The 23682-nt window shown below is 37.6% G+C and overlaps 1 protein-coding gene across 4 annotated transcripts in view; it reads left to right on the forward strand.

Moving 5' to 3' along the window:
- Positions 1–23682, forward strand: part of ARL15 (ARF like GTPase 15) — a 241330-nt gene that overhangs the window by 212509 nt on the left and 5139 nt on the right. For 3 of the 4 annotated variants that reach the window (XM_054652598.2, XM_077171333.1, XM_054652597.2), the window contains one exon: positions 10940–16800. The exons of the other annotated variant lie outside the window; for it this stretch is intronic. In XM_054652598.2, coding sequence (XP_054508573.1) covers positions 10940–11092 — 153 coding nt within the window. In that variant the 3' untranslated portion in view covers positions 11093–16800. Of the gene's footprint in view, positions 1–10939; positions 16801–23682 lie in introns of those variants that run through there. 4 annotated transcript variants of the gene reach the window in all.

Below are 23682 nucleotides of genomic sequence, written 5' to 3' on the forward strand. Positions count from 1 at the left end.
TACTGCCTCACAAATGGCTATTTGTTTTTGATGGGTTTCTCATTCAAGTAACCCTCGACCTCATAAAATACTAAACCCATACTGCAACTTATGCTTTATAATGCCAGATTTTTCCCATTTTCAGTTTATGCAGTTACCTTGTATCAAGTTTAAAAATAATGCTTTAAAAGAATCAATTTCATGGTGAATGCATCTAGTCAAACAAGTCATTTAAACAACATCTTACTCGTGTGTAGCAGACCGTTTTACAAGTAACTGAGAGTTTTACAAGCCTGTGTTTCAGACAGGATAATTGGTTGTTTCTCATATGTGAGCTTGAAATTTAAACTTGTTAGCTTCAATATACAGAACCTTTCCTGGCTTAGTTAGGAGTATTCAGTCAAGGTCTTTTTAGCTGTAGACATATGTAATAATTCGTTATCAAGAAGTGGTAAAATGGTACCAATTTTGAATATGTTCTGTAAAAGCTAGTGGTTAAAACCTTTTCCTTTGTCACTAGTAGTCAGCAAACTTAGCCTATGATTTCTAATGTAAAGTAAACTCAATTAGGAATTGCAAATGTGCAGATTTGTGACTTATGTAGAGCGCCAGAACCTCAGAATTTAAAGAGGTGATTTTGCTTCTATTAGACCTCAATTTTGAATAGATAGGTTGCTCTCTAGGGTAAGTTGAGAATGCTTAGAATAGTCTGTTGCATTAAGATATTTTAGTCAAATTATATTAATCTTCTCATCCTCATAAAAATTTAGTGCCAGCTATACATTTGCTATGTTTGATTTCATTTTCACTGCAGTGATTACCCCAGGTGTAACGCTAGGGCCTGTTGGTAAATCGGCAAGTCACATCCAAAGGTGGAGGAAAGGAGCTTCCAGTTTGCAAAAGCCAGGTTTCCCTTTCTGCTAGAATCACTTGACAAGCACCTGGTTTTGTTTTTCATTGGTACAGTCATGATACTTGGGGTGTTACTAGGACATAGCACCTGCCTCCAGGTGCTTTTCTTCAGAAATAATCTGGCTTCTCAATGACTTTAAAAGGTATTCCACAGCTGGCACATACAAAAGAAAGCCTTAATTCACCTAAAATAACAACAGTTTCATTCCAAAACCTGTTTTACGCTCCTTCAATATTATTTTCAGTAGCTATTCTTTAAGACCTTAAATTTTACAGATGCTGTCAGTCAGAGTTTGGCCATTCTTTGGAGAGATGAGAGGGACATTTTATAAGGACATGTGGTGATAGGACAAGAGGGAATGGCTTTCAAGTGAAAGAGAGCAGGTTTAGATTAGGTGTTGAGAAGAAATCTTTACTGTGGGCAAGGTAAGCATTTGAACAGATTGCCCTGAGAAGCCATGGATGCCCCATCCCAAGTGTTCAGGGTGGGATGGGACTTTGAGCAATCTGGTGTATTGGAAGGTGTCTCAGCTATGGCAGTGAGGTTGAAATAGGGTGATCTTTGAGGTTCCTTCCAACCCAAGCCATTTTATGGTACCTTGGAGCTGGTTTGAATTTTTTATGTCAAGGTTGATATCCTTCCTGAGGTATCGATGTATCTCTCTTCTTTCTTGTATACACAACTCTTGATCATTTAATCTCTTTCCTTGAAGTTTGGATCAATACAATGTAGGGAAGTGATCTCTCGATGCAGTAAAGAAAAACATTCATCACTCATTCTCTTACCCCTTCTCATGGAATATTTTTACTAAAAAGACTTTTCAGAAAGGTAGAATTCCCTGCTGCAACCTATGCTAATGGAAGGAATAACTCTGGCACTTAAAAAACAGAGAGAATCTTTACCTTTAAGTTCAAGAGTCAAAATAACAATGCTCTTATTCAGCATCTCATTGCATTCACCCATCTCCACAAATCCATCTGGTCATCCATGTCTTTTCCAGCACCACTGATGCAAATCTCAATGCAAAGGTGTTTGCTAATATTATTTCCCATTTACTTGACTTAAAACATCCTGTCTTGCTGTAAAGTGCTCACTTTTTTCTTCCATATCTATGATTGCTCATGCATTTCTTATCACTTTAGGGTTAGTGGCAGATTTGTTTTGCACATGGATGTTCTGCTGTGTACAGGACTGTGTCTGAATTAAGCTGTGTAATTTTTCTCTTGGTATCCTTGTGCATTATGAAGAAATCTGAAAGCAGTGAGGGGGCCTTACTCAAGCAAGCCCTGGTCAGAGAACCTGGAGGGTTTCTGCCGTAATTCTAGGTGGAGGGTTAAAAAGTATCAAGAAATAGATCAGTCCGGAGCTGCCTGGAATAGCAGTTTTAAGTGGTGGCTCGCTGTGGGTTTTGAGGCATTCATCTTCTCAGAGACATGGATCTAGAAAACACAAAGTACATTGCATCCTCTAACCACAGGGCAGAAAGAAATCCTCAGAAAGAGGTTCCACAGATCCTGGTACTGGAGCAGCTGGGAGGGTCACAGAGCCTGTCACATTCTGACAGCCAGGAACTGAACCTGGCAGTGGCTTGGTCTCTGGGAACAATTTTTACTTAACAAATATTTTAGGTTAACTTTTTCAAATGGATTTATTACACTGTTTTTGCTTTTGAACAAGAAATGGTTAATTGCAGTTAGTTCAGGGCTTCCATTGCCTCTATGCAGACTTTGTATAAGAAATAGTTCTCCCATTGGCAAAAACCTCCCTGAAGGGAGGTTGGAACCCTCCTATACTAATATGTTGTGCTCTGTAACTGGTAAGGAGCAATGGAAAAAGGCACAGCTACTGTCTGTGTCTGCTTGTGGTAGCACACACCTCACAGAACCACAGCTGCTGCTGAGTGACTTTTTCTTTTGTGCTCCATCTGACTGTTAACTTGGCACAGTGTCAGCAGTGTGAATCTGAGGAGCCAACCACAAAGCCCTTAGAAATCCTGCTCTTTGCCACTGATACAAGGGTACATGTCCATACAGTGTTTTGGTGCTTTGCAGACGCGGGCACAGTATACAGATGTTCTTTATTCAAGTGCTAGATTCGTGTACATGTTCAGGCAAATGCAGATGAATCATTATATATGCACTTCTCCAGAAAATACTGCTTATCTGCTATCGGAACAGAAAACATGCTATTTGCAGAAAGGATGTCATAATAACGATTGATCTTTGGACTTCTCATTACTCTAAAGGTTATTTTGATATTCAACATCGCAGGTAAACTTTTTTGGGTTGGGGAGGGAAAAATCTCAGTACTTGTGTCTCAATGTTGTTACTGGTTCAAACCACAGTCTGTAGATAAAACTAGCATATTTTGCTGCTGAAATCAGCATACTCTGTCAGTAGTTTTATATTCTGAAGTAAACCATGAGTACCTGCAGTCTGTTTAAGAAAAAAGTATGCTACAAAAACTCTAAGTCTCTGAAAGATGTTTCCTACAGGTCTTGAGTGTTGAGTGTCTACTAGTTATTTGAATTCCTTAAGCTATTTAACTGAAGTTATAACAAAAACAAACCTGAGTCAGAGATCGTAGAGAGGAGATGACTGGTGGTATAGTAAAATCTTTCAGTAGATTTCCTGTCAAATTATCTTTGGATATGTTCCATTCTATACTTTTTGTTGACAGATTAGAACAACAATAGTAATTTAAATGAGTTATCCTAAGTTTAAATTGATCTTATATTCAATCAGTCATTTTCAATACAGCTTAAGAATATACTAGGATGTGCTGAGAATACACTAAAATAGAAAATTGTCCTTACATACAGTAAATTGGCAATTTTGTGTCTGTGCTCTATGGGAAGGAAGAAAGATATGTGAATTTTAGATGTCCTCCAGATAGCTATCTTTAACCAGGGCTAATTTTCAGCATTACTCTTTAGGATTTTATATTCTAACACTTTATGTGTAAGTACATAACTGTCAGACAGTATCTGTGGCAACCCACAGTACATAATAAAATGTAGTGGTAAGAGAGAAAGCAAAAAGACCAGTAACCTAAAGTGATGTTTGATTTTCAATTCTGAGTATTTCTTTGAAGTAAAATAAAGAATTAAAGTGGCATTAAAGAAAAATATTTTACTATGCTTTCACTGCATGCATTTTTGTACAGTATCCTCTTCTCTGTTCTTGTTTCCCTTATCACTCGAGATGCTCTTTCACTCACTCTAGGGTTGGATAATTGTGAGCCCTTATTTTGTTTTTCTGGTTATATGGTTATATGAATCTTCATCTGGAAGTCTGGTTTTCCCTGTATAGGTATGCTGCTGCTCTTCTCATGTTATTTCAATTTCTTCCAGTTGTAAGAAAAGCACATGCTTATATGAAAGGAATATCAATATGGGTGAATGAGACATGGAAAGCAAAGTATAGGTCTAGATTTTTGGCAGCTACACGATTTACTATTTCTTTTTTACAAAATAATAGAATCTAACCAAAAAAGTCTAAGGCGCTGTAGTGCACTGTTGTGTAACACAAAGAGTGTGTGCAAAGAGTTGATGGATCCTAGTAGCTTCTCAAAGCCTATCTTTGCTTCCATCCACATACAAATCTCAGTGGTACTTCTACAACCTCTGCAATCTTCTGTCCTCACTCTCATCCATCTTATTTTTCCAGACCCATTGTAACATGACTCTGTCTATCTGTAAAAAAAACACCCCAACTTCTCTATTTTAAAAACCTTCCAGCTCTTTAGCTCACTCCCCCTTTTTCTTGTCTCCTGCTTGCGTTTGCCAATACTCTGTGCTCTCTGGAATAGTGTGGCTCTGTGGATTTGTCAGGCATCCTATTTCTTCATTCTGAATAGTTAGTTATCTTCTTTAAAATACATTTCTTTCAACTATCACTTGTAATCTGAAAAGTGTTGTGACTTGTGGCCACTGGAGATAACAAGGATGGAAACATGCACAAAGCACTGTGTACATTACTTTAAGTGACTGTATTCCCCTTTGTAAAGACTTAGAAGCCAAAAATATCATCCAGCTCTCTTACAAAGCTGAGTTGGATGTGTTTCAGGTAGTCTTTTATAAAAGGCAAAATCTAAAAAAAAAAAAAAAAATTGGAAAGCTGTACAAACTAGAAATACCAATTTGTAAAGCATTCACCACTACTTGTGAGATGTACTAAAAAGCCTCTGATGGTTTTGTAATCTTGTCTAGAGAAATTGCTTACCCTGCTATGACACAGAAATGCTGAAGAAGATAGACTTATTTTTTCTTTTGATTTTACTTCAGCAGGTTATAGTTTAAAGTTTAAAAAAAGGCAGCTCAATTACATAAATCTGATTATCATATGTACTTAATGGACTCATTGCAAATTTTTAACATTGTGCATACAGACTTTGGATTCCTTGGCGCATTAAAGTCAGTGAGCAGTGAAATGTATATCCTCAAAGAGCTAGAATATAAAAGCATTTCTGTTGCTGATAGTGTTGTTGGACCTCAGCTGGCATTCCTGGGAGTAGCCCTGTGCATAGGTTGCTCCAGACCACAGCACATCACCATCCCATCTCATCATCTGAGGCACTTTCATTCCCCTCCCTGTTGTGTAAGAGATATTGCATATGGAATCAATAAACATGTGGTACAGGTGCTTTAGGAGGAGTGCTTATGATGCATAGGTGCATTACAAGGATCCCTCTAGACAAGGATGAGATCACTGTTAAGAAGAAGCATACGAGCAGGCCTACGTGAAGTATCTTTTTAGGAGAAGTGAAGTGTCTCTGTAGGATGAATAAATATTACAAAACTTTGGCTGAGAGTTGTGCATGTTACAGCTGCTCTGGTCAGACAGGAGGTCCCTTTTAGCCAAGTGGACTGTCAGATAAGGAGCTTTCTAGCAGATTTTTCAGGAAAAGCATGGACGTGTAAACTCCTGTATGACAGTGGATTAAACTAGTTGATTTAAGATTAAGTGGCTATCAGTCCACTCCACACAATCCTATAAATCACTGTACTCAAAAAAGAACTAGCAGAAAAGTTCATGTAGCAGCTCATGAGGCTGTGCAGTTTGTAGTAGAGCACACTAACATAAGCTCCAGTGGATTTCAATTTACTTTTTAGCATCAGTGGTGATTTAAGTAATGAGTTCTACTCTATGGTTAGTAGGTCAACATTTGTGGTTTCTATTTAATTTGCCAGAATTTCCTTTCTTTTGTTTTCTCTTTTCTTTTTTTAGACATGACTTCTTTTACCTCTAATGCCATCCTTTTCCTTACTGCAATTGGTGAAAGCTTTTTTTGTTTATTTTAAAGTCGTCTGAAGCAGTATAAATATACTCTGAGCCTCTAATTATGGTATTTTTTTTCTGTGCCACCTGCAAGCATTTTACTTTTTTAGCTGCATAGCTAATTTTCTTTAAGTTACAAATTTTATGTAGTTTCCCTTTTTAAAACTTATTGCTATGTAAAGTAGAGTACTCTTGGCTTTTTCTCTTCTCCAAATATATTGAATTTGCACAAGAATTGTTATAGGCAGCTTGTCTGTTGTTTGTAGAGACAGCAAGCAAAATTCCCTCTCTCTCCTGCGTCTTCTAAATGGTTGTTCCAAAAAGCAGATTTTTATGATGTCTGAAAAGATATTATCAGCATCACAGCTCAGTGAAACTTTCACAGTGTTAATATGGGCTACTCTGGTCTCCCATTATTACTTTGTTTCTTCTCCATGCAGATTTGGAATGGACGAATGAACCATGTCTTATGGTTAATACATGGATTCAGCAAATTAGATTATTTTAGTACAATTCATACCTTCATCAGTCACCCTTTTGCAGTAACAATTGGTAAATCCTGTGAAAGCCTTTCGAAAATTTGTCTGGTGGGGACGTTGACAAGACCAGGCAGCCTTTGATTGGATATAATACACATGTTTTGTTACAATTTTTTTGTCCCAGTAAAATTTTTCAATAAAACAGCAATGAATGAAAAAATATTTTATTCATTAAGTTCTCTGTTTACCAGCCTGGTAAATGTAAGTGACTATCTGAATTTTGTATTTGTTTACAACAGATTAGTCGCAGTGGGCTGGAAGCTTTTCTATGTTGATGAAATTTGGTAGTATAATTTTGAATTTGAATGAAAAATAATGCTTTCAATCAGCTTTTTTTCATGTTGAATAATAGAGATTACTCTTCTCATGTATTAGAACATCTAGGTTTTCCTATAGATCTTATGTTCACATGGGTGGTGAACTGAATAGATGATGAAGTTCATTAATAGAACATAGAAAAGCTTTCAGCAGAGCCTGGTTACTCAGCTTACGTATATCAATTTAGTAACATCAGTTCCACACTGCTATGATAATTTACACCAGCTGAGGTTCTGGGCACTGATCCTTTTTATTGTGTCTTGACTTTTCTAGCACGTAGGCTAAGCAACATTTGATAACCATATGTTTAGTGTATTGTGCCAGTAGAATAGGACTTAGAAGGTGGAGTGTGGGAAGAGTGGGAATTGCAAACAAGTATTGTTAGATTTTATTGACTTCAGAATGTGGCATAAATACAATGTCAGGTTCTCTATAAAACAAGGCCGCCATGTGGAGTCAAGACATACAGTGATATCCTGTAAAAATTAGTAAAGAAGTCTTAAAATTAGATTTAATTGGATGTATTTTCTTCTAAGTTTATATCTTTAAAAATTTAGTAATCTCAAAGTAAAGTTTTGAAAATGCAAACCCAGTATGTAAATGTGCATCTAATGCATCAGACTTCTGAAACATGTTTGAGTCTTTATATTTTACTTCAGCCTCCATGAACAGGCAGAAAGCTTTTCACTGTTTGTGGGAAGACAGAAGAGCTTCTCTTTGGAGCTCACCCCTTTGTGCTAGTGTGATTGAAGGGAGCTGTAAAATAGTAACTGCTGATTATGCAAGAACTACCTAGGTGTGTGAGTATTCTGTGAATTTCAGCTTTCTATGGACACTTGGGTGATCAGTGTACATCCTCTTAGGAACTCTGCAGGGAATGAGTGTGGATGATGATCAGTGGGGCAGAAAGGAACTACAAAAACAAGCATGGATGGAGAACTGAGTGCATTCCAGTGGAAAACTCAACTGTATAAAAAGAATTGGGCATCTGATTGTGTCAATCTTTTCATGTTTCATCTGTTGCATGTAAAAAATGGTTCTTTTTTCAAGTCTAAAAAAAGTACTTGCTTTTAGAACAGAATGACTTCTTCTGAGTTGAAGGGAGAAAAAGTTACAGTAAATTGGAAAATATTTGGGTCTGCAAACTTCTTTCTGGAAGTTTCAAAGTCCAGAAAGCACACTCTCAAAACTTTGAGGTTTAGCAAACTGCACTGTGGTATGAAGTTTAAATGAGGAAGTTTAGTAACACACCACAAAGTGTCCCTTGGGTTATGAAAAATCACTTCTGTGCTACTTCTGGTTTAGTTAGTTATTAATTGTAAGCCAATTAGTATTAGACACAAGTCATTTAGCAGATCTTTTTTTTTTTCTGCAGAAGGTATGAACGAAAAAACTCTTACTTGTGAATATAAGCAGTTGTGCTTTCATGCCAGTATCAAACCCTCACATTTTAAAAACAAATGCCTAACAAAGACTTTCATTTCAGCATTCATCTAGGACCTATTACTGCAGATACTCTGAACTGTTCCTTAGTGGGAAAAATGAAGACAGCACATCGCTAATTTAGTAACATTTTGATTACACAGATAGAAACAGAAAAAAATACATTTTGATCCACTTTGGGTTATCCAAATAATTCATCTGCAAAATTTGTTTCACTAAATCTGTTGGCATTTGCAGTCACTGAAATATAGCTTAAAGGCATTGTATTTTTCTTGGCTAGAGGCTACCTTGGTAACTTGTGTTGTATTTGCCCACAAAGACTCAGTGCTAGTTACTGCCATCATTTCCCTGAGCACATGTTTCTACTTTTAAACCCAAGTGCTGTCCTTACAATGTAATGACCTCCCTTCATTTGGCAGAGCCCTAGTCCAAGAGGCTGTGTAAGGAAGATTGCAGACTGACTTCAGTGAGCTCCAGGGTCTGATGGCAATAGTCTTCCAGTAGAGGGGGTGTGGTGGACATCCTCTGGGTTGTGGGTCTGAAACATCTTAGATTACTCAGCCATATTTGTCAGCTTAACACCAGCGGGCAGCTCTGTCCACTAGCTGCACTGACACCTTGCTTTGTTATCCTTCCGTGCAGCTTTTACTTCCTCCCCTCGTGTGACAGTCAAGGAGGCTGCTGCTGGAACAGGCAATAGAGCTTCCTTACCCTGCTTTTCCAATACTGTGATCAGTGCCATTAACTCAGTTTAGTAATGGGGGGTAAATTCAAGCTGCTGAAAAAGTTGCAATGCATCCCTTGTAGATAGTAGTAAAGACATAAAATTGTACTAACATGTCAGATACTGGTGAAGCACTGAGATAGCAATGCTAAAAGGTTGGTATGTTGCTATTAAAATACTGGTTTGTTGGACCCCCATTTATTTCAACTTGTATGTTTTCTAAATTTGTTTCAGGGGAAGTGAATGTCAAGTACCACACTTCATTTTCAAATGTTATTGATAAAATTCTACTTCAATGAAGAGATTTAAAATTTTTCACAGTGTTGTTTCTGGGTTAGCAGAAATTCTCATCTCAAAACCACCATTTTTCCCCTAATATTTGTTACTAAACATTCTGGTTGAAATTCCTTTCTCAAAAATAAGAAAGCCTGCCTGATCATGGCTGTATTTTGAATTATGTGAGTTGATACAACTCAACTTGTTTTTTTCTGTTAGAATTCATTAATAGGTAAACAAAACTGTTGTTTATCAGTAGACACTATAAGAGCTACACAGAGATGTTGCAGTTTGCATGGGCTTTGAAAGCCTTTTTTTTTCTTTCCTCTTTTCATTCCTTCTGCACATGGAGCCTTACACAGCGTGGCTCCGGTTGCCTGTCTAGGGCCTCTACTGCCTACCATGTTGTGAGTAACTGCTCCTGTAATTGTGCTGCATATTCACAGCACAGTCTCTGCTAAAATTAAGAGTATTTTGCAATAATTACAGTGAACAAAAATGGGCAAACTAAGTCAGAAACCAAATATTTCTGTTGATATATGGACAGTTGCAGGAACTGAGGGATGTAGTTTTGAATGCAAAAACTAAAATTCTATAGGACAAGTCAAATTGCAGAGCAGACTGTTGGTCACATACCTTCAAAGACTAAAATTTTAATGAAAACAGTAAACTATGGACCAGTATAACCTGCAGGCTGCTGTACTCTTCTAAGAGACATCAAAAACTTCTTTTTGATATTGTACTATCTATTTTGAAAAGTGATTGGAATATACTACCAAATAAAAATCTTTCCTTTCTCAGTCTTTCTGGGTCTGTATTTGTGTCTTGACAGTGGTTGCAATGTCAGTAATTATTGGAGTTTCTAAGAAACTGCATCATGTTTCATGTATAATACTTACTACTATCTAACTAACATTAGGGTGTTAGTCTTCTATGTTTAATTTTTTAAAAAACTAAGTAATTTTGAAAGAATTTTAATTTTATGGGATTTTCTTGGTCACAAACAGATGCTGTGCTATAGCTCATGTTTGACTGGAATGTTTAGGATCTGTAAATTTTTTATGTTTAATTTGTGAAGTTACAGTAGTATGTATCTTAAGTGTTACCAATAAGATACATACATTTTTAACATTGAAATACAAACACAGTTTCTTATTTACTTTTACTGTTTTGGATATGTTTTTGAGCACATGTTTCATGTGCTTTGCTGTTTGCTTCAAGTCAGTACAATTCTTCCTCAGACCTCCCATGCTTTTAAATGTATGGGTACATACAAGCTTCCAAGCACCCCTAAAGAAAACACTTTCAGGTCATGTCATATAACCTGTATTATAAGAGCAGCTGTGGGTAAGATTCTAAAAAATGAATATCCTGATTTTTTTACATGTTTTTATTGGTTTGGTTTTTTAGATGTGAGACAGAGAGTTGTCATAATATAATACATTGGTCTCTCTTTTTTTCTTAATAGATAAAAAAATATTTTGAACTTGAGCCACTTGCACGTGGAAAGCGCTGGATTCTTAAACCCTGCTCCTTGGATGATATGGAAGCAGTAAAAGACAGCTTCTCCCTTCTAATAAACTTGCTAGAAGAGAGAGACTTCGAACCTTCAAGAATGTGAAAGCCAAGAGAAAGAAGAGGTTCCCACGCATCACTGTACCTGCTCACTCTGTCACAGCTTAATTGCAGCGTAGTATCAAGGCTGAGCTGTGATATGTTGTTCATACAGAGTTAATGCAGAATGTCCTTTGGTTAAAATAAATGTTCTGTGAATCAGGTACACAGCTATTTCCAGTAAAGTTGTCTACACTACTGAAGTAGAAAGTCCCTCTTTGTTTACCACTATTTCTGCACACTGCATGTTGCTTTCTTGCACCACGATCATCCTTGGTAGAAAAATTTACATGCACAAAAATAACACAGTCCATAAAGGAGGAATTCCACGTGTTACCTTGAATTTTAAAAATAAGTAATGTATAAAGAATTTATGAGTCTAATTTAGCTTGTTTGTTGACCTCACATTATGGAAAAGCACAGCCACTAAGAATCTTAATAGGATACCTAAAACACAAGCAGTTTCATGTTAATGCAAAGGTTATTCCTGAGGTTTTATTAAGTGAAAACATAGTTGAGGTAGTGGACTCCACAATGTAGTTGAGTGTCTTCTAAAGTCACTGCAAAACCCTGCCAGAGGCAGTATGGTATTTTGCTGGAAGTTTGCTGAAAAACAAAATGAACAAACAGATGTGCACAGATAACAGTACTTGGGGAAATCAGTTGACATAAACAGGTGATCTAAGTAAAAAGATTTTTAGAAGTATATGAAAGATTTTACAAATATACAGAAGTTGAATAAAGTAATAATTTTCATTGAAAGTAGTCTTCCATAAGAAAAGTGGAGCAAATATTGGTTAGTTCATCTGTGGAGGCTTTATTACTAGTTAAAAGTATAAGTGATTCTTAAATACTTCCTTTATCACTCATTCGTAGACTACTACTGTTATTGTAACATTGCCAAGGCATCTATCCAGTAATTAAGGGTCTTCCAGTGTTTGTACTATAAGGTTCTCTTTTCAAGGGGATTATATCTTGTTCTTTCAAACTTCCTCTGGGCTAAATGTTACTTAGAAGGCGAAAAAGTAGTCATTGGAAACAACATTTGTAATACATTTAGAAGAAGTTGATTTGGGTCACGTAACACAGTCCACTTTTCCTCTTTCCTTGTTTTCCCCACTGTAGATTTGCAGTATTTTAGCTACCTTTGTTGATTTTTTAAAAAACTCATAAACTTATTTTGTCCATTGAAGAAATGTGCCAGACCACTGGTTGACAGTGACAACAGGGTATGTGCAGATCAGTCACTGGACTGGTGCATGCCTTGAATGCTGTGCCTTGTGCATTCAGCTACCCTTGTGCATGAGTGTCTGCAAACACAAACTCGAGTGAGGTGTCATTAGTTCCTCATCAGCTCTGCTTCTGTCTTGAAACACACAATGCCTTGTTTTCAGGGCTTTAAGCAACATCTCTTTCCACTCTGAGCATTTATCTTCTGTTTGAAGTTTATTGTAGTTCCTTACTAGTTTATTTGGGGATAAGAAAATAGTAAACATCAGCTTTTGAAGGCTCATAAAAGCCATTTCTCTATTAATTGTAATTTTGCTCTTTGTTAAACAAAATGTTTCTCATACGTATTTTAGTTTACTTTTCATTTGCCATTAATTTCTTGCATTGCTCCCACTGTTGTAACTGCTTCCTATTATCAAAAAGAAGCTGGGAAAACTGGTAAACTCCTTGTTTAATTTTGAAATGGAATAGGCAGGAAGCCTGAAGGGCATGTCCTTGCTTTGTTTTGTGTTCTCTTTCCTGTCAGGTCAATTGTCTCACTGCTAATACTCTTGGAAACAACCAAGAACTGGAATTGTTCATTTTAAAGCACAGAGGAGCCCTGCTTTGATTCAGTTCTCTCTGCACACTTTAGTCAGGACCCAGCTGCCCATCAGTTTCTCTTGTGAGGGCTAAGGAGGTTCCCTTCCCTGGATTTAAAGGAGAACTGAATCTAATTTACATTTCCAAACTCCCTAATTGCTGACATGAGCTTAAAGGCTACAGAGTCCCCAGATTTCCACAAGGTCCCTAAATTTCTGTTTTATTTAGGCACAGTGAAAAATAAGCAGGGAGGAGGAGTAGGAGCATTATTTCCAGAGAAAGCAGGCAGTTTGAGGAGGCAAAATGAGGGATTCCAAGCTTTTACTGCTTTTTCATTGGCCATTAGTTAGAAGATGTAAAATAACATTTTTTTACTATTTTCCCCTGCTTTTGTTTAGCTATGGACCAAAAGGTACAGGAAATGAAAATAAGCCCAACTCTATTGAATTCTTGAAACTGTACTTATTTCTACCACCAGTGAGTTTGTCTGGTCCAAAAACTTTACTGGCTCCAAGTTTTGATCGTGATCTCCCGGCTATGCACTGTTTGAAGGTGCTACATAACTTAACATGGAAATGCCCAAGAAGTCCTTGATAATGTGGTTTTGGAGAATGCCAGTGGCCATTTAGACTAGAACCTTTTGATACTTCAGTGTTTTTTCTTTAGGCAAATGTCAACTGCACAGAAGCAGTGATTTTAATTTTCAGAATTATTTTGAGTATGCTCTTTCTTACTAATATAGTGATCATTCCTCATCACAGGTTGAAACAATACCTCATAACTGCTGAAGGCTAAGACCAACACTTAACTTTACTTTGAATGTAGTACTTCTGTGGTTTTGTGTTGTAGATGGACTTAATGGATGTGTACCTTTTAAATGTCTATAAACAACTTCACCTTTTTATGAGGGGATAACAATGTTCATAGCAGCTCATGTCACACTTCCTTGTCTATAGTGTTGTTGAATGCTCTGGCTATGGTAGAATATGTAAGCACCATGCAGTTTTCAGATAACCAATCTTAACTGCTTTGGTTTTTTGTTTGTTTGTTTTAATCTTTCCACATGTGTTTGTCATTTAGGTGGAATAAACTTGGGCACTAGGCTCTACTTTCCATGCAAGTTCATTAAGGAGTGAACATTGTCTTTTTAAAAAAAGATATTGTGCTTTAATGTTCTTTAGCCATCTGTTAAATTACTTTGTGTGTGTGTGTGTGTGTGTGTGTGTGTGTGTGTGTGTGTGTGCCCACACTGGGCTTCTTCTCAGACCTGTGGCTGTCTGCGGTGTCTCAGCCGTCAGAATGAAAACATTATCAATCAGTATCCAACAACAGCTGGTTTTGACAACCTTCTGTCTGCTGCCTAATGCTTTACAACTCATCAGTAAGGCTTCTTTGTCTGCCCACTCTGAGCTGGTAATTTTAACTGCTTCATGTTTTGTCCTGTACTTGTACTTTTGGCATTTGTATGGCTTAAAAGTTAAGTCTTAGTGGGTTTTGATATTCTTTCTTGCTGTATAATGCTCCATGTGTATCTTAGCTTGCCTATTCAAATGCGCTATACAAAAATCTGTGATGTATTATTTCGTTTAACTTCTTGCATTTCATTATATTTATAGAAGTTGCAGATTTTTGTACCGTATTACTTAATACAGTTGCCTTTTTGTAATGGCAATTAATTTATATTACAAAAGTTTGTATCTTTACTGTAGTCAAAAGTATTAGTTAACTGCCATATTATCTTGACTTTATACTAAAAATACAGTATCAACATAAGTTGACCCAATCAAGCGGTCAACTGCTGACATGGGGAACTTGTACTGTTTGTGATTTATACATGATTTCCACTATCAGAAAAAAAAAAAGAAAGAAAAAGAAAATAAAATAAACACTGTGTAGAACTGACTTGATAAGTTTTTGTTTCTTGAGTAAGTAGCCAGTTTGGGAGCATGGCATATTACCTTGATGTGGATTTTTCAAGATAAATTATTTACTCATAAGTGAAAACAAATACTACTGTATAATTACTGGTACATCATACATAGTTGCAAATTCACATACATATGTATGAAATAGAAACTTCCAAAATCGGCTGATTTCTTCCACAGCAAGATGTTTTTACTCTGGAAGAACATCTGAAAGATATTGCAGGTTTATTGGTGAAACACGGATTGGAATAATCCCTACACAATTGTTCCATAATATTAAACTGAGGGACATGTTTATGTGACTAGAAATTCTTTTTAAATAAATGACACGGCAAAATACATATACAAAACACAAGTTACAGAAGCTGAGCAAAGGAATATATTCTGGGAAAAATAGAAGGTTGCCGAAATGGCTCAATGTTGTCCTGTCAAACACTGTTTGAGTAGAAGGTGCTCTCACAATGCAAGTTGTAACAGCTGATGGAAGAACACTGCTAAATCAGACTGGAGATGGTAGTGCAGTTACTGAGGTATGCTTTTCTCATGTCACTGTTTTTTAAATCTGCCTCTTGACCAAGCCTAGGAATGAAATGAAAGATTTGTAAACTGAGAATTTTTTTAAATTGTTTGTTTCATACAAATAGGAACTGAAAACCAGCTAATCATGCCTCATTTGATAGCTCTTAAAAGATTTTTCATTAGCTCATTAGCCCTTTGACCTAATAGTTTAAACAAATAAAAACATCTGTTTGTGTCAGCTGTAGGGTTAGTCATCCAGGGCCCAGGTTAACATGAGGATAAGAGGGAGTCCCATATCCAATATAAAAACAAAAACCAACCTTTTTCAGCATCTGTAGTTGAAAAGGACACCTGAAATCAAGTAGGCTGTACTGAATTCTGTTAGATGAAGAAACTGAAGATCATTATCCTTTTCAATCCTCTGCCCTCATAAGTGAACTGACTAATTTCCTTGTGTGGGTTTGACTGAATTTTAATTTAAATAGTTCTGATACATTTATTCTTAATTCTAGCTGTTTATAATGTATTTGAGCTTTTATCACAGCTATGTTTAGGGAAACCAAAATAGGCTGTATGTAATCCTTGTTCATTATATATGAATTTCATAGGAAAATGTAATACGTGGTATTCTGGTGGGTGTTAATGGGATATCATGTTCAGCACTTCCATTTATAATGTCTTAAATATACCTTGATTTTTTAATCACCAAGTCTCTCTAGGAAAGGCAGATATGTGAATGTCAATATTGGTACTAACAGTAGTCTGTGGAGCTCCAGTTACCTGTAGCAATAAACTGGAAGAGAACAGAAGTATTCTAATCTTGTCAGGTTTACAGAAAATTCAACTGAAGTAATCAGCAAAAGGCCCAGCACTGGTTTGGGATGATTACAGTAAAAGAGACACTCTTCACCTGAAAATAGCCTGAATTGCATAATATTCTGAGTTGGAAGGAACCCACAACAATCATTGAGTCCAACTCCTGGTCCTGCACAGCACCATCCCCAAGAATGGTGCCATGTGCCTGAGAGCATTGTTCAGAGACTCCTTGAGTTCTGTCTCATTGCTTCTGTGACTACATCCCCCAGGAGCCTGCTCCAGTGCTCAAACACCCTCTGGGGGAAGAACCTTTTCCTGATATCCATCCTAAACATGCCCTGACACAACTCCAGGCCATTCCCTCAGGTCCTGACACTGGTCACTGGTCAGAGAAGAGATCAGGGCCTGCCCCTCTGCTTCCCCTCATGAGGACATTGTAGACTGTGATGAAATCTCCCCTCATCTCCTCTTCTCCAGGATGGTTTTGGTAAAGACCTTATTTGTAATAAAAAACGGCTGCAATTAATTTCTAAGCACAGAAACATATCCTCACACATGAAATAAACTATATATATAACTATATAGATGTATTTGAAAACCCTCCCTCTTGCAAGAGGCATGAATTTTACCTAAAAAATAACAACAAATAAAACTAGCCACCACAGTACTTCTTTTTCACCTATCACCTTGCAAAAGTGAAATGCTGTTGTTCATTTTATTACCATGAAATGTAACTATAATTTCTTGCATTTCAGTGTGCACTAGAAAGCATTTGTATGTAGTAAGTAAAAGAAAAAAAATCCTTTTGTGGTTTTGCAACTTCCACATATTGAGAGCTGCCATCTTTCTAAGGAAGCATTGAACATTGAGGGATGGGAACTTTGTAACTTTGTTTAAAACAGTGCCAGCTGAAATGCTAAATCATGGAAATCCCAAACAAAAGGTCTGGTGCTGTTCAAATGCATAATCCCAGAGATGGCAGGCAGGAGAGAGGAAATCATGACTTGCATATGAATATTGGAAAACCAAAACAAGTTTAATGGCCAATCACACAGCAAAGTATTTGGTGTTTTCACAATATGACAGTCTTGAATTAGAAAGATTGATAGATATTCCAGGATCAAAAAGGCATCCTGTAAAAAAATGTAAAGAGTCTAATTTTATAGTAGATTACATTTTGGGCTTGTTAATTTTGACATAGTCCTTTGAAAGCAATAATTCCTGCTGTGCATTAAATTTGGCACTTTAAAAGTCTGATCTATGGAAATTAATCCATTTTGTGTTCTGTTAACATACACTAAAATAGTATTTTCTGTCTTTTGTCATCTTCTTATTTATTTGAAAGCACATATCCTAGTATTTCCTCAGAGACAGTTATTCCCAAATTGCTGTATTATTGTAACTTTCAAAGACCCCATTTCTGACAGTATCAAATTTTAATGCTTGTGAAAACAAATACCTGTTTGCAAAACTACATCAGAACTATTTTATTATAGCATTGCCACATATGGTATTTTTGTAGGACCTGGAGATTCAAGATGTGAATGGGATTGTCACCATTTAAAATTAACACTGATTAACTGCAGCATCTGGAAAACTTTTTTTTCTTTTTTTTTTTTTTCCTAACAGTGGAATGAAAAATGCAATATCATCCTTTTCTCAAGATTTATCTTGCTGCAGAGAAGAAATTAGCACTCATTTTCAGTAACATGAGTTATAACAGCATTTAACAGTCCATTTTTAATAAATTACTTTGTTTGCCAACTAAGTGGTTGTAATCCTCTCTGGTTTACACATGTGTGTCAGAATTGAAAGAATTGAACTGAACTTCCTTCAATTATTTGAAACTAAGGTTGATTTTTAAAAATGCTAATTGCCTTGTGTAAAATATTTTTTGCATAGTTTGCAGGAGTGTGATTGATGCAGGAAAGTTCACTTTTGCCTTTAAGATATAGAGCATGACCTTTTGGTTACAGTAAATACAGTACTGCAAGTCTGTGAAAGTCATCACATATACTAAAGGTATTGAGACCGTTTACCTCACATTCCTTTCTATTAGCTTCCACAATTAACATGATCCACAGCTGAAAAAATAATTCTGGTTGTCAGTGATAAATGGAGCAAAATCGTCAATCACTGAAGTTGACAGTATTATTTTTAAAAGATATTGCAAACAAATGTTTACCCAAAGATAGCGGTATGTTGCTGAGGCTTTTTTCTTTGGGGTTCTCTCATTTCATTCACATGGCATGCTGACTTCAGGGCTCACTCTCAGCCTAAAGAGAGCTTCTTTTCCTTTTCTTGATTTTTTCTTTTTTTAATTTCTGGAGCATTAAGAACATCAAACATCCATGCACCAAGGTCTTTTACCTCTTACCAGGAAAGAGTACATTCCTGGTAAACTTCTGAGATCTGAGACAGAACATCAGCTCTTTGTTTATTTGTTTTCTTTTCTTAGTATGATGTGCAGACCTGAGATTTCAGTTCAGGCCTGTCTCTGCTGAGAGGTGCTTGTAACATAGGATTCTACTATTATGGGCTACATAAATATCTTGCCTATTTTTAGCACTTGCTTTTGATCTCTGAAGAATTTTAATATCAAGGTCAAATATGGTGGTTCCACATGTAGATGTATTGGTGACATAGACATTTAAGAAAATGTGTGCAGTGTTTGTAGATTAGAAATGTTTTGTTTTCTAGGTTCTCAATAAAGAGGACAAATCTTCCATAAAACTGCTGTGGGATGGTAAATTTTCTGGCTGCTTATGAGAGATTCAGAAGGCAGTTTTGCTTTTAGGTTTTGGTTCAGAGCAAATTAAACAGAGACTGTTTTTTCTTTCAAGTGTGGTACTTTATACTATGTGGATACCAGTGATTAGCATGTTCTCAAGCACTTGGTCTGTGAGAGCCATTTTGCATCTAGCCTGATTAAGGCCTGAGGAGGTGTTCACTAGAAGTCAATGTTTCCAGTTAGTGACTGGATCTTTTAATTTCTGCCTGCTATAACATTTTAAAACCCCTTGATGTTCACACCTGTTTGCACATCTCTCTCCCGTGTCACTCAAGTGTGCCCTTGGAGCGGTTGTTAACACAGATATGGAATTCCCCTGGCACCCAAGGACCAGTTCATTCATGGCTGTCATGAGATACAGTATTCTGTTCTTTCTTCATCAGAGTATGCATGAAACCTCATTTTCTCATCATCTTTTGTGTTTCCATATCTGCTTATTTTGGGTGGGAATTCTGGTTCATGCAATAATTGATCTTTGATGCTGGTTTTATCTTTGATGAAAGCAGGGACTATTACAAGAGGATAGTTCTGAGACTCTCTTTTATGATCAAAATTACAGGTTAATATACAAATAGCTAGAAAATGTAACTGTTAGTTACATTTAGTAACTGTTGTAGTAAATGTAACTGTTAGTAGATGGCTTTGAGTACAACTGAAATGGTGATCAAATGTGCCTTGCTCTAGCTCACTATGCTGAAAGATGATTCTCATTTACTAATGTCAGAATTAAACCAGAAAAAGTTGCCAAAATTAGATAATGTCTGGTTCAGCATAGGAATGCAGAAAGTGAGCCTGGTGAGGTGTGGGCCACCATTCTGAATGGCCCTGAGGCCTCAGACACTGAGGCCTCCTCAGGGATGGCCATCTCCCTGAGCCTGTGACCTGCCAGCCACAGGATTTGCCACAGAGCTGAGGGGAGGCCCTGGTTTGAGGAGGCCTTGGTAGCAGCTCTACCTCACCAGGTAATGCCAACCCATGTCCTCCAGGGCCAGGTGCTGATGACCTGCAGCCACTGCTCCAGGGCAGCTGCTGCTTGCTAGTGGTGCCTTTGCCATGGGGACCTTGCCTGGCTTGTCAGGAGCAGTGTGGAGTTTACAGCCAGGCACCAGCCATGCCTGGCTTACCGAGACAAGCACTTTTCAAGGTGACGAAAGAAATACTGAAATGGGAAAATCACTGCTGGTGGCATGCCTTCACACCTGTCATGCTGTATTACAGTCTCAGTCTTTGATTATTGGTCCCATAAAGGTGTCATTTTCTTCATGTTATTAAAGCAATTACCGTTATTATACTTAATTTGTCCTTTCCGAAGGGAGCAAGAATAAATGAGGGAGGATTTGCATACAAATTGAGCCTGATGTAGGGGGAAATTGCAGCAGGTGGTGCGGCTGAGAGGAGATGTTATACAGGAGCGTGGCCGGAGCTGCCCTCCTCCACAGCCCTGTGCTGGTGACCCTTTGAGGAATGTCTCACAACTGTCTGGTGGATTCATTTGAATGAGGGACAGTTTGGCTCACTGTCATCCTGGGCAGATCAAAGCCTGTGCCTTGGCAGGCTGCATGGACAGAGGAGGCATGTGAAAGGTCTCCCCACCCCCAGGGCAAGTCCTTTTTCCTGGCACTGCTCAACCCTCCCCATGTTTCTCTTGCAGGGACCTGCCCTATTCCCATGCATCCTGTCTCAGGCGACCATGAATCACTACCATAAATAACAAAGATGCTAATTTTTGGAGTGCAACTCTATGAACTTCTTCAAAAAGCATTTTTGACTGTAATCTGTTCCATCAGAAACCTGTTTTATCTCTTCATCTACATCTGTTACTCAGTACTAATCCTCAAACTACCCCCTCTCAAGCATTCCCCTTGCATACAAGGTTTTCAAAAGCAAACACTTTCCAATACGTTTCTACATTCTTAGTGAAAACAAACAAACTAACAAATAAACCTAGATGTCAGGATGTTCAGATAACATACAATGTGTTTTTATTTAATGTGAAGAGATACAAGAAAAAAGACATGTTGACCTCCCTCCAGTAAATTTTCTCAAGAACATTGCAAAATACATGTAAACTCCCTTGGCCTATTCAACCTTTCCAGATGCATCACTCTCCTGGGTAGTTAGACAGATGTAGAGTCAAGTGGGAGTGCAGATAAGCATGTTGGATACCACCACTGAACTGAAGTATGTAGACCTCCATATGGTAAGGTAAATGCCATAATTTTTTTCTCCATTTTAAAGTTTCCTACGAGTAAACTTAAGCCATATCTGTTGTTACAGAACAAAGGAAAAATCTTGTCTACATGCATTTGGTAAAATATCTCCTTCATGTAATCATTTATGGGCTGTGATAGCTGGAGTACATAAATTGTTTCAATATTTATTTCTCCTTCAGAATTGCTTGGATTTTTCTTCACCTGTCAAAATGACTTGCTTCTATTGAGCAGCGTCTATATTCTGCATTTCTATATTCTGTGGTTACTTTAAGGCTACAGTATATCAGATTCAGTTTCTTGAACTAAAAGTTATAGAAAATTCAGAGAGAAAAATATTACCAAAGTAAGTAATTTAAAGAGTACTGTAGGAAAAATCCTTGTATATGAAAAAATATGTTGAAAACCAATAAAAAATATTACACTGATATTTCAAAGGAGGCAAATATGAGATTCTGTTACCAGAACTGCTTTAGTGTCAGATATGCATAACTATAATTAACTTTATTTTGAAATTTTGTCATCTATCCTCATTTCTCTGTGTGTCTTTGCTCTACACCTTTCCAAACTGCGTATGGTGTGGTTTTGATGCCCAGTAAAATTCCCTGTCCTCCTGCAGTTGTCCCAGACGTCAAAATTAGGTCATGACTGGCCTACCTTCATGCTAAAGCAGTTTGTCAACTCTTTTATGGGAACTTACAGCTCCCTGTGGTGCTGATGGTCTCACAAACCATTGGGATTATACCTTTTTCCCTCCATCTGTGAATTCACTGCATATCTGCAGCATTTACACAGCATGGAATGAGTGTCCAGTGGATGAAAAGTCTTCAATGAATGAAAAGACAGGACAAAAATATTTGGAGCAAGAGAGCATTTCCTTAGCAGAGAATGAGTGCAGGGTGAATTGAGCAAATCTGTGTTACCTGACTAGAGGGTATGATGAGTATCACCTTCCCTCACACAGGATAAAGGTAGTTCAGAAGCAGAGGCTTAGTTTATTGGTCCATCACCTTCAAAACACCTTTGGTCATGGTATCATGGATGTGGGTCTTGAGGATCAAGGTAGAAGAGGCAGATTTTTTCTCTCTGACTGGCCAGGTCACTCTCTATGCCTTTTTTTCTAGGGCAGGCAGGTTTACTTTTTTTTTTTTTCCATCTCAAGGCCATCAGGCAGTCCCCTGAATTGGTGGGTCTGGTGCCTGCCCAGAAACCGCCTGGTTCAGAACACTGATCCTCACCTTACCTATTCAGCTAAAAGCATAGAAAGCAACTAAACTTTTCTAGATTTGTTGCTTCATTTCTTGGTCTTCAAGATCCTGAATAAGGCCCCAGCATCCAAAGGATGTGATTCCTTCTTCTCATCCAGCACAGTAACTATGAGGCCTGGGAATGCCTTGGGCAGTGACTTGGCTGCAGACAACACCTTCTCCATGGAAGGTGGTGTGTGTGGCACAGTTCAGCACAGAGGCTGCCTAACAGCACAGCTTAGCCCCCTTAACAGTATGGCACAATGCCATGGCACATCTGCTCAGACCATTGCCAGAAAACATCTCAAAATAATTCTGGGAAGTATTTTCTTAATTGATTTTTATCTCAGATTCTCTCTCCCCATCTCAAGCAATTGAAATCTTGCTGGGAGAAAGGGCATACAACATACAACTTAGTGTGGAGAGTGGTAAGGATGTAGCACTGTCCTTCAAGGATGCCAGTTTTGTCTGGAGCCTTCCACAGAATCTCCATAGTCTATTGGATATGAACTGAGACCAGCTGTGCTGCTGACATCCAGACCATCAGCACATGAGCAGTTTACAGGTGTAGGTAATAGTTTGAAGCATGCCTATTTTCAGACAGCAGGTGCTGCATGACCTGTAGCTATCTGGCAATCCAGACAGAACAACAGTTAAAACAGATGAATTTGTGTCAATATTTGACTGTTTTTATCTAGGTTTCATGGACTGCCTTTGAATGTCTGTCTGGGCAGCTAACTAGCTGCTAGCTCTCTAGGGAAGATGTTTTGTCTGATATAGTGGTCTGTTTCTATCAGTTCTCTTTCTCACATCAATATTTAATCAGTGCCATAGTTTTGTGTTGTTAGAACATCCTAACTTAGCATCATTATTCTAACTATAGCTCTGTCTCCTTTGTTATTCAAATAGCTTTACAAGCCCACAGCATTAAGCCTCACTCCATTCTTTACAAAAGTGAGGATTTTTTTTCTTCCATTTGGCAGAGAGAGAGATCAAATGCAGAATATTTTTGACCTAAAGATCAACTGAACTCTGAAGCAGGGCTGGTGCTTGAGCATAGGCTCTCACTGCAGTGCTTTCCCTATGCAACTAAAGCCTCCCACAGATGAGACCAGCAAAGCAAGTTTGTAATCCTTTCATGTTAAGCTTCCTAAGGCACTTTTACTTTGGTAACTCCATGAAATTTGTCTGGTAACAAGGTGCTTGATTTCACTGATCACAGTTAGCATGCAGTCCTCTTGCACCTTGCAAACAGTTATGGCTCTCTCCTCTGCAGC

The sequence above is a fragment of the Agelaius phoeniceus genome, chromosome Z (assembly GCF_051311805.1).
Source record: "Agelaius phoeniceus isolate bAgePho1 chromosome Z, bAgePho1.hap1, whole genome shotgun sequence".
Lineage (NCBI taxonomy): Eukaryota > Metazoa > Chordata > Aves > Passeriformes > Icteridae > Agelaius > Agelaius phoeniceus.